This window comes from Schistosoma mansoni, chromosome 6 (genome assembly GCF_000237925.1).
Source record: "Schistosoma mansoni strain Puerto Rico chromosome 6, complete genome".
NCBI classification, from domain to species: Eukaryota; Metazoa; Platyhelminthes; class Trematoda; order Strigeidida; family Schistosomatidae; genus Schistosoma; species Schistosoma mansoni.
The window spans coordinates 3287454-3299583 of NC_031500.1; the positions used below are offsets into that span (position 1 = coordinate 3287454).

The 12130-nt window shown below is 35.1% G+C and overlaps 1 protein-coding gene across 1 annotated transcript in view; it reads left to right on the top strand.

Moving 5' to 3' along the window:
• The window catches only part of Smp_002150 (subfamily S1A unassigned peptidase (S01 family)), a 14757-nt gene extending 4717 nt beyond the window's left edge, over positions 1–10040 (top strand). Inside the window, exons 2-6 of the mRNA XM_018797977.1 lie at positions 266–545; positions 4832–4950; positions 5971–6295; positions 8581–8930; positions 9579–10040. Of these exons, the coding sequence (XP_018652964.1) occupies positions 266–545; positions 4832–4950; positions 5971–6295; positions 8581–8930; positions 9579–9764 (1260 nt within the window). The 3' untranslated portion in view covers positions 9765–10040. The remainder of the gene's footprint in view (positions 1–265; positions 546–4831; positions 4951–5970; positions 6296–8580; positions 8931–9578) is intronic.
• Positions 10041–12130: the final 2090 nt, after the last annotated feature.

A 12130-nucleotide genomic window follows, 5' to 3' on the forward strand; every position in this document is an offset into this window, starting at 1 on the left:
GTGAATTTAAACTTCACCCCATAGCAAAAGTAAGTGGCTATCATGACTCAATAGCTGAGTGGATAACACGATGGCGTTTGAGGCGAAAAGTACTGGGTTCGAGTCCCAGAGTGAACATCAACAAGTCTGAGACGTAGGTACATCCAGCTGACGAGCTCCAAATAAGACGAAACGCATATCCTGTATTCCACTCCCAATCACTATCCATCTTTGCTTATAAAAAGATTCATTATATTCCTTATTTTAATTTCTTTAATTATCCTAGAATGTAGGACGGAAAATTCAACAAAAATTCTTTCCATTAAGTTTTCATTTTAATCGACCAAAATCACAAGAAATTTATGTATTCAATATAGAACGTTATAGTAATTGGTCTGATTGGAAAGAATGTTTACCAATGGAATGTATTGAAATACGTTACCGGAAATGTTTAGATGATTCATGGAAAACAATATCACCAAATCTTATACATACAACTAGATGTATATCAAAATATTATGCAGAAAAACGTACATGTTTAAATAAAACACAATGCAATGAATATAGTAAGTGATATTATTACCATTATTATTATTACTTGTAGTAGTAGTAGTAGTAGTAATGGTGGTAGTAGTAGTAGTGGTAGTGGTAGTAGTAGTAGTGGTCAGTCAGTCAGTCACAACGTAGAACTTCGTACGTACGCACATCAGTTCGAGTTGTCATACCACATTAGCACAGAGATACAGTTGTCGATTCAAATCCCATAGTGGTAGAAGTAGTAAGAGTATAAGCGTTATGTGAAAGATTAGGGTTTGAAGATGTTATTGAAGGAGTATAATAGTAGTGGTAGTAGTAGTAGTAGTAGTGGTAATGGTAGTAGTAGTAGTTTAGTGTGGTCTCCTTATATCCATATAAGTAGTATATGGTGATGGTCAGACATTGAATGTATTTTGGCACAAGACCGATAAGGAAAGAAATGAAATGAAGCGCAATTGGTAGGAAATGCATGAACAGTGGAATTAGAGAAGACCGACTGATATTTGCAGAACGAACAGTTAGGATTGAGACAATTGGTTGTTATTTTGCAAATTAACTGTTTACTGTATGGTTATCAGAATTTAGTGAGATAGTCTGTAATTTGTGCTTAAATACATCCGATTGTTCCCACCCGTGTTTTGTTCATTACAGTATTAGTGGTAGTAGTGGTAGTAGTAGTAGTAGTAGTAGTAGTAATGGTAGTAATGGTAGTAGTGGGAGTAGTAGTAGTAGTAGTAGTAGTAGTAGTAATGGTAGTAGAAGTAGTAGTAGTAGTAGTATTACCATAAGATATTGAATCTTTCTTGGATTTCTATCATAAATATACAAATTAAATACATTCACGATGCCGCTTCGTGAGATTCGAGCCGAGAACGAAACAGCCGTCCAATGCTTTCAGATTTTCCATAGTGATCTAATTTATTGATTTATTTATTGTTTCAAAAAATATTGATCGTAATTCTAAATTTTTTTGTGATTTTTCCTCTTTTCTTTTCTTTTCTTTTTTTTTTTATAAAAAAATTTATCATATCCATGTTTAGTATCTAAGTTTGTATCTAATTTATCATATTACTGATAATATATACAATTTAAGTAATATAGGTTATTTGGTTTAATTTAATATACAATATATATATATCCATTAATTATTTATATTACATAACAGTGATCTTATCATTGAATCACATGTAAGATGATTATATAATTTAAACAAAGAAAGATATATGATATATGATATATATGAATTGAATAGAAAGTAAGATTAGTTAGATAATAATTGTAAGGTATATTTCATAATCAGAAGGGGTTTTGTGGAGATTTCAGTATTTTTCAAAGTTGAAATCATGAGTCAATTGAAGATAGACCACCATGAAAAACCACAGAGCACTGGACGACCATTACGTCCTATTATGGGACTCCTCAGCAGTGCGCATCCACGATCCCTCACTCGCAAGATTCGAACCCAGGACCTACCAGTCTCACGTCATAGCCCTTAACTGATAGACCACTGAGCCGGCCGGAATCCAACGGTGTTAATGTCTAAATTCAACCAATCCACGAAATTGAGCAACCTTCCATCACTTGTCTTCAGTAATCTACTGTCTCACAACAGACGTGGTTGAACTCCACTGGTCACTGCTTCCCACTAGAACTCTAGAACATGTATCTTGAAGTCAGTCACTAATGAGCATATGATTATAATCAGAAGGGGTTTGGCGGAGATTTCAGCATTTTTCAAAGTTAAAATCATGAGTATATTTCATAACTGATCTGAAATGGTACTACTGATGAATAATTGAATTGATCGTGGATCATGGATGCACACAGCTTAAGAGTTCCACAATAGAATGAAATGGTCGTCCAATGTTTCCAAGTTTTCAATAGTGGTCTAGTTTCAATTGATACGTGATTTCAACTATTGAAATTACTATAATATCCACAAAACCCCATCTGATAATAATCATATGTTCAATAGTGACTGGCTTCAAGAGATATTTCTTGGAGTTCTAGTGAGAAACCGTGACAAGTGAAGTTTAAACAGGTCTGTTGTGAGACAGTAGATTACTGAAGACAAGTGATAGAAGGTTGCTCAATTTCGTGGATTGGTTGAATTTAGACATTAACACCGTTGGATTCCGGCCGGCTCAGTGGTCCTAGAGCTTAAGCGTTCGCAGGCGAGACCGAAGGTCCTTGGTTCGAATCTGGCGGGGCGGGATCGTGGATGCGCACTACTGAGGAGTCCCGCAATAGGATGAAACGGTCGTCCAATGCTTTCAGGTTTTCAATAGTTGTCTAGCTTTAACTGATTCATGATCTCAACTCTTGAAATTACTATAATGTTCAAAAAACACCTTCTGATATAAATTGATGAATTGATTCAAGTTAAACCATAATGGAAAACCATGAAAATATTGAATAGATATTTCATCCTTGTTTGAAACTTCTCAGCAATATGGATCCATGATTCTACATCAAAAGGACTTGAATCTCGGGCTTCTACTTTCGTGAGAGAACTTCTAATCTCTAAACTATTGAACTGGTATGCAATGATGTTAATGTCGAACTTCAAATTAATTCACGAAAATGTGCCACTGTCCACCATTGTGATCAAAATTTAATCGACTCATGAATTCAACTATTAAATTACTACATTTTAAGAAACCCTTCATTCTGATAATAATCATCATATGCTCACTATTGAGTAGATTCAAGAGGTATTTACTGGAATTCTAGCGAGAAGCCGTGACCAGTGGAGTTCAACCGTGCCTGTTGTGAGGCAGTTATTGACTGAAGACAATGGTGGAAGGTGTTGCAATTTTGTCAATAGGTTGAAGTTAGACATTAACACTGGTGTTCGCGCATGAGACAGAAGGCCCTGCGTTCGGATCGTGGATGTACATCGCTGAGGAGTCCTATACTAGGATGAACTGGCCATCCAGTGGTTCTAGGTTTTCCATTGTGGTCTAGCTTTAATCGACTCATGTATCCAACTATTAAATTACCACAATCTCCCCAAAATCCTCTTTCTGAATAATAGTTATTCGAACACTGAATGCTTCTATCCGTTGAGAATACAAAAGATAAATGAGTAGTAAACAGTTTTTTGAACTGGATGCAGCCAGTTACATTATCGAACGCAGAATTGTTCGTTTGAAATATCTTCTAAATGATTAAAATATAACAATCATATCATGCAAATATGTCGTGAATATTCTATGTAGTTATGTTTCACAAATAGGAATGTTTACATATAGTGTATTTGAAGGCGGTTGACAGTTAACTGAGGACATTAGTTTCACACTAGTTGTCAATATTCTTCAAGGTATACCTATAATCTTGGGGAAGTCGATGCTCCTTGTTTGACTGTAACTTTTGTCACCCAGTTTTGTAGTTTGAAACATTAACGCTGAGTTATTCAGATAGTGACTACCTTTCTGACATTGGTTACTACTAGGTAACCAATCGAAGCAGAAACTTCCCTATGGTTACTAACTGACAAGTTCGAGTCACTGTAACCAAAGAAGAACTATTTTGGCTCAGATACATTTGAATGAAGAATTTATGAGAAGATCAACTGATACAACAAATCTTTATTATGGTGAAATTAATAGTTCCTATAGTTGTCTTGTCTTAAAAATATCAGACAACTAGTTATACTGACTAAACCAATAATACGCACATAGTGTTATCAGTCATTTTAGTTCCATAAGCAGAGCTAAATAAATGACCAATTGTACTGGAATCTGATATCTATCATCATGTATTAGTCTTTCATTCTTCTATTGATCGTAATCTACAGTAATTTTCTATCAGCAAAGATGGATTGTGGCTAGCAGTGGAATCCAGTTTAACGCGCGCCACTTCGTCCTATTTGGGACTCGTCAGCTGGATGTAGCTGCATCTCAGACTTGTTGATGTTCACTCTGGGACTACATATGCAGTTACAGTCTTAAACATCATTAATGGGAAGATTCAAATAAACAATACCAACGTGAATTTAATTTTCTATCAGTTTTTGGTTCTAACCTGATCACCATAATGAGTCAACCTGTATATTCACCAGAGTTGTTCTATATCCTCTTAACAGCGAAATGATTGTGTATGTGTGTGTGTATGACCTTATTTGCTAACTAGAGGCTGATGATTTCTCTGAGCTGGATGGTTTGGTCGTGGAGCTTTCATCGTCCTTCTGAACGACATCATCAGCACAAACTTCGGGTATAAGTTTCTTTTCTTTTTTTTATACATTTACTATTTGTTACCAAGACCATTTTACATTGATTCTTTCTATGTGTATGGTCATTCTTATTCATAGCTGGTGATCAAATTATAAAAAATCTAACTAATACATGTGGAATACGTAAATCAGACAATCAAATAATGGAAAAAATTCTTGGTGGTAAAGCAGTTGAACCACATTCATGGCCATGGGCTGTAAGTTATCTAGGTTTTACTGTTGATATGTTTCTACGTTCAGTTGAATGTTTCACTTACAAAGCTTTCAATTTCTTAGTTCAAATCATTGGAGCGTTTATATATTCAACTATAGTTTATAGTTGAAATCATGAGTCAATTGATCATCATGGAAGACCTGGAAGTACTGGATGACCATTTCGTCCTATTGTGGGACACTTCAGCAGTGAGCATCCACGATCCTACCTCACGAGATTAGAACCCAGGACCGATCAGTCTCGCGCGCATGAGCGCTTAACCTCTAAATCACTGGTGGTCTAGCTTCAACTGACTCATGATTTCAACTATAAAATTACTAAAATCTTCACAAAAAACCCCTTCTGATATTAGATTTGTCGGAATTAAACAACTATACTAAACTAATCCATTTTTGTATTGATTGTTTGAATCTTCCCATTGATGTTTACGACTCCAATTGATTGGTTTCTTATTGATATATGTACATACTATGCAGATCGCCCTTGATATTGCCTTAGGTCACAAGAATCATTAACAAAGATGTGTGGTGGTTAGTAATAAAAACCAGAAAAAGCGTTTCGTCCCATTTGGGACTCATCCGTTGAATGTACCTACATCCTAGAGTTGATGTGTGATTCAGGGATTCGAACTATGCTCGTTGTATATATTCGACCTATGTTGTAATAGATTGACAAATTACTATGTCAAATATTGTAAAACTTCAACGGTAACTCTACAGTTGTTGGATTTCTTACACCCTTACACTCTGATGACATTGTCCAAAACGGCGATAAGAAATGCAGTAATTAACTCATCTAGTTCAAAGAATATAACACTAACAAAACCAACCTTTTTTATGCACCAGTCTCATAACAGTACGAGGAACCTTTAGTTAGATGATCTATTCTGAAAGGTGTTTAAGTGAGATTTCTATGACACCAAAGTACATATTGCCAATGCATATTCAACCTTCAATTAAGCAACTATTAACAAATTTAATTCATGTTTACTTTTATACTATAGGTTCGTTTGTCTGTGAAGTTACCTCGTCGAAGATCAGTTACATTCTGTGGTGGAACATTGATTGCACCACAATGGATATTAACTGCAGCTCATTGTGTTCTAGTGGAAAATAAACATATTCCAGTTGGAAAACCAGTTATGTTAGCTGATCATATGAAAAGTACAATCTATGCACATTTAGGTGATCATGATCGATATAAACAAGAAGCTGCACAAATTGATCATCGTGTTACTGTTGCTATACTTCATCCAAATTATCATAGGAAATTACAAACTGATGGATATGATATTGCATTATTACGTCTCTCAGAACCAGTTAAAACAAGTATGTCTAATCTTAATGTCTATTTCTGCCGTTATCTGGCATATATACCTTATAGTTTACACCATGAATTAATCTTAATTAGCTAGCTTTTAAAAACCTGGAACCCACGAAGAGTCTTTTCGTCCCAGTAAGGAAATCTTCAGGAGTACGTATCCACAAACCCATCACTGGGAACCGAACTCATGGCTTTCAGTCTCGTGCTTGAGATTCTAACCTCTAGACCATTGGACGGGGACCAAGTTGTGCATATGTTAAACTTCAATCAAATCACGATATTTGGTGACTGACTGCCATTAGCTGCTATGGATAACAGTCTCAGACTAGAAATGACTGAACTCTACTGATAACGACATTCTACTAAAACTCCAAGGATTCCATCTCAAAACTAATCACTAGTGAGAACATGGTTATTATTAGTAATGGAAAGGTTTGTGGAAGTTATTAAATTCCCATTTTCTACGTTACACACTGCTTCTGGAAAACCATTAGAAGCCAGGAATATGTTTTATTTGTTAGGGTAATTGATGAAATTGTCACAAAATCAAAAACTTTCATACAAGAGGTTTTTGAAGGACTTACGAATAAAAAAGTACAGTTGAATTCATGAGTCAATTAAGGCTAAACCACGATGAGAAACCTAGAATCACTCGACAGCCGTTTTTTCTTAGTATGGGACTCCTCAAAAGCGTTCACCCACGATCCCACTCACGAGTTCTGAACGCAGGACCTATCGGTCTCGCATACGAACCCATAACCCGTAAACTACTGAGTTGACATCTAATGGCGTCCAGTGCTTCCAGGTTTTCGATTATGGTCTATTTTCAATAGACTCATGAATTCAACTATTAAATTACTACAATCTCGACGAAACCCTCTTCTGATAATAACAGTATAGTTTATCTAGTCTATCCATCGTCTATCTATCGTCAGGAGGTTATAAAAGTTATATTTCACAAAATTTCAAGATACATTAGTATTATTGTAGCCAAAATACTTGGTCCTTGAGATGATTCCCTAATGAAATCTCTGTTTCCATCATTCAACCGCATCTCAACAAGTTCCAGTAAATCGGAATTTTCAATTACCTTGTCTTCTGACATTATACAGTTTACACATTGTCCCAAGATTATTAAGCTTCTTTAGGGTTTTTGTCTGTTTCTACAACATACAATAATGATAACTGGTACAAGAACAGGAAATTATAATAGTCAATTACAAAAAGAAGGAAGATTCTATACTTTGAACAGATACAACGAGTAACCTTTTGGTATATCTCGAACTTAGACTCTTAGTATCTCGCGTATAACTTGAGCACTCGAACGCTAGAACCTCTTCAAGTCGCAAAATCAGAAGACAGAAGACAAGTAGAAGGAATGTTATTCCAAACAGTGTCAATTATGGTACAAAACTGTTAGGTATCTGTAGTTTTTAGTAGAAACGATATCACCATTACAGTTATCCCATCTGCACACAGGGGGTTATTAGCATTGTCCAATATGGAAGCTACACATGGTGACTTTGGAATATTCTTACAAAAGCTGATTGGATGGAATATGTTCGGCTTCTTATGAGCTTCACACCTCCCCCCTTTAAAGTTTGTTGTGTAAGACTTTTTTCTTGAATCCACCTGAAACTTGGTCACCACATTACTCTTGCGACTCATCACTCTTGAAGGTTGTACCTCTTTGCCCTTGCTTTGTTAATCTCTTCTATACTTATAATCACACGAACACGAAAATCACAACTTTTATTCATCGATATTTAGGTAAGTATATACCATCAAAGTCAAAATGACAGAGATTATTTGGGGGTTTGTAGAACAATGATATTGATATTCACTTAGTATTGCTTGTTTAAATCTTCACATTGATGTTTAGGACTGCAACTGGTCAGTCTCTAATTGGCATATTTGCATACTGTGCGTATCGCTTCAATATAGCCTAAATTCACAAGCATGGTAAGCAAAAATAGATAGTGGCTAGCAGTGGAATCCAGTTTGACGCGCGTTTCGTCCCATTTGAGACTCGTCAGCTGGATGCACCTGCATCTCAGACTTGTTGATGTTCACTTTGGGATTCGAACACAGTACCTTTCGCTTCAAACCCCATCGACGTTATCCACTCGGCCATTAAGTCCTGACTGCAACTGGTCATTTCAATTATTCAATAACCATAACTCAGAGTATTAGAGGTTTTTTTCTTGAGGGGGGGAGGGAGGGTATTGGATATATATATTATAACTACATTGTATACGTTAACTCAACTTCTTTTTTTTTATTTTTTTAGCACCAGAAATTGATTTTGCATGTTTACCATCAAAAAATTTAAAATTAACATCAAATTCTAAATGTTATGCTGTTGGTTGGGGTAGTAATAAAGGTGGTAAAATACCAACATTTGATAATATACATAGTATATTAGAATCATTATTTTTACCATTTCCATCATTATTTAATACACCATTTACATTTGGTAGAAGAGAATCATCTATATGGAATATTAAAAAATTAGAAGAAGAAGAATCATCTAAAGAATTACATGAAGTTGAATTACCTATAGTATCTATAGATGATTGTCGTAAATATTATGCTGATATTAGTTCAAAAGTACATGTATGTGCTGGTGCTAAAAATAAAGTAAGAAATGATTACGTTTTCTTTTTTTAGAGTATATTGCTTTTTCATAGTTGAAATTATGAGTCAATTGAAGATAGATCAACATGGAAAATCTGGAAGCATTGGATGGCCGTTTCGTCCTATTATGGGACTCTTCAATAGTGTGCAGCCATGATCCATCCTTACGAGATTACAACCCAGGAACTATCAGTCTCGCGCGTGTGCGCTTTACCACTAGACCACTTAGCTGATCGGTATCCAAAGGTGTTAATGTCTAACTTCAACTAATCCACGAACTTTGAGCAACCGTTCGCCAATTGTCTTCAGTGAGTTTTTATCTCACAACAGATTGGTCGAACTTCACTGGTCACTGCTTCCCACTAGAACTCCATTGGATGCTGGCTCAGTGGTCTGTCGGTTAAATGCTCTGGCGCGAGACTGGTAGGTTCTGGGTTAGAATCTCGCGGGTGCAGGATCGTGGATGCGCACTGCTGAGGAGTCTCATAATAGGACGAAACGGCCGTCTAGTGATTCCAGGTTTTCCATGGTGGTCTGGCTTCCATTGACTCATGACTTCAACTATGAAAATAGTGATTTTATATTCAATTATCAAATAAATTTTGTTTGTTTCTTTCTTTCTGTTCCCCCCCCCCAAATTTTATTCATTAGGATACATGTGCAGGTGATAGTGGTGGTGGTCTTTATTGTTATTTAGAAGATACTAATCGTTGGCATATTGTTGGTGTAACAAGTTTTGGTTTAGCTAGAGGTTGTGGTTTAAATCCTGGTGTTTATACATCAACATCATCACATATGGATTGGATATCAAAACAATTAGCAACAAAAATATTTTAAATTTAATAAAAAAATAATAAACAATTTTTGAGAAGAAAATTTAAAAAACAGGAGAAAAAAACAAAAAAAACAAGAAATATGATTCCAATAATCTTTATCAGTTACTATGCTAAAATTTATTATTAAAAAAAATCGATATGAATTGATTTTCTCTTTTTCTTTTTTTTCATCATTGATCATTGATTATTTTTTATTGATTTTATTTATGTAAATTTAAATTTTTAAAAAAAAATCAGATCAATGTATCGTAGTAATTAAAATATACTCTATTTTGTAGTGGTAGTAGTAATAATGGTAGTAGTAGTAGTGGTAGTATAGTAGTAGTGGTAGTAATAGTAGCGGTAGTAATAGTATTGGTAGTAATTGTAGTAGTCGTAGTAATGGTAGTAGTAATAGAAGCAGAAGTAATGGTGGTAGTTATATCTATATAAGTAGTATATGGTGTTGGTCAGACATAGAATGTATTTTCGCAGAAGACCGATGAAGAAAGAACTGAAATGAAGCGCAATCGTTTGGAAAATGTATGAGCAATGGAATTAGAGAAGAAACAGTGAAGATTGAAACAATTGGTTGTTAATTTGCAAATTGACTGTTCATTGTTTGGTTATCAGAATTTACTGAGATAGTCTGTAATCTTTGCTTAAATACATTCGATTGTCCCCAACCAGTCGTGTTCTGTTCACTACAGTAGTAGTAGTAGTAGTAGTAGTAGTAGTAGTAGTAGTAGTAGTAATAGTATATATGGGAGTTTTTCTTTTACCAAAGATTTTTGAACAGTTTTAATCAAGAATGATATTCATCAAATGTTTTAGTTATGACTTTGATCCTGGCTAATTATCGTGTGACTTATATCGCCAAATGGATATATGAATTATACAATCTTAGTACTTTGGCAAATTAATGACGTATCGATCGGTATGAGTAGCCTAGAACCCTTATTGGTTCTTTTGTCCTCTTGAACATCCCAGTTGAGTTCAGAACACCAATACCAGCATCCACGATACAGATCATTTATTTCAAACATACTTGGTTTATATATCAGCCAAACAGACCACATCACACCATCAAATAAGAAATAGCATTTGTAGAAGATCTATCCAAAAGTGGTTGTGAACGTGTGAGACCGTAATCAATAAACTAAGTATAATCTAAGAACGGTAAATCGTATCATAATAGTATATAAGTCAAAATATAGCTTATCATAAGGGGAATATAAATATACATAATCCAGTTACTGAATCGTTATAGAATAGCGAGACTATAATTTGTGAACGAGCCAATCAGAAGCGTTTGAGGGATTTCAAGGCCACGGTGCCAATTACAGTACCTGATGCTCATGTACGATCGGTCCACAGAGGATTTCAGAGAAGACTTGACAATTAAGCGGCTACAACAAATCGAACTACCAAGAAGTTCCTGTATTTGTAATTAGGAGTATTAATTGGCTTGTAGACCTTGTGCAGACTACCGTGATGTTGTCTTTCGATGTAATATATGTTGAAGGAAGACGTTTGCTGGAATAGGGACTTTTTTCGCTTGATCCAGATTGAGACTAAGGCATATTATAATAATTGCCGCAAACTGTATAATAAAAGCACCACTAACATTGGCTGCAGTAATCGCAGATGTTACTGAAGCTTCGGCTGTTCAGTGGTATGAGTATTGTATGGACATATCCATTTACCAAAAATCCTTTCTCCAATTGTATTTCATTCACTGTAAACGAGTTCTAGAGTATCTACTTCCTACTTGGGACATGAACAAACTGAATGTGATCACCTCATTAAAGCTGTAGATGACTTAATAAATTAACCACAAGGTTGAGGAGAGTACAACAGATACTCTTTTAAAGGTACCTATGATTTTGAGGTCATAGCTTAAAGTGAATGCTAGATCCTCATGATTGGTTAATTCTGATGAGCAGTGATTTGTCTAATCAATGAATCGTCTCATATCCTTTATGTGTTAGTTTGCAAGCAACTTTGCTCTCTTCTATGCATAAGTATTTTCAATGATGTTCTTTACGTGTTAGTTTGCAAGCAACTTTGCTCTCTTCTATGCATAAGTATTTTCAATGATGTTTATATATATATATATCCCTGAGGTATATGTGACCTATTGAACTACCGTCTACCGTGAATTGAATTACTAGCTAATATACGAACAAATATTATACTTGATGAAATCCAGAAATTATACCAATTTATGAAGTTACCAGCTATTGGTCCAAGTTATCTCATCTTTCTGCCTACAATGTTCCTAACGTTAAGCATCATTAGATGGAGATCCTTAATAACATTCAGTTCTTAGTTACAATAGAATCTCACTCACCAAATTATACTTCACATCCATTCAAGTTCTCTCTG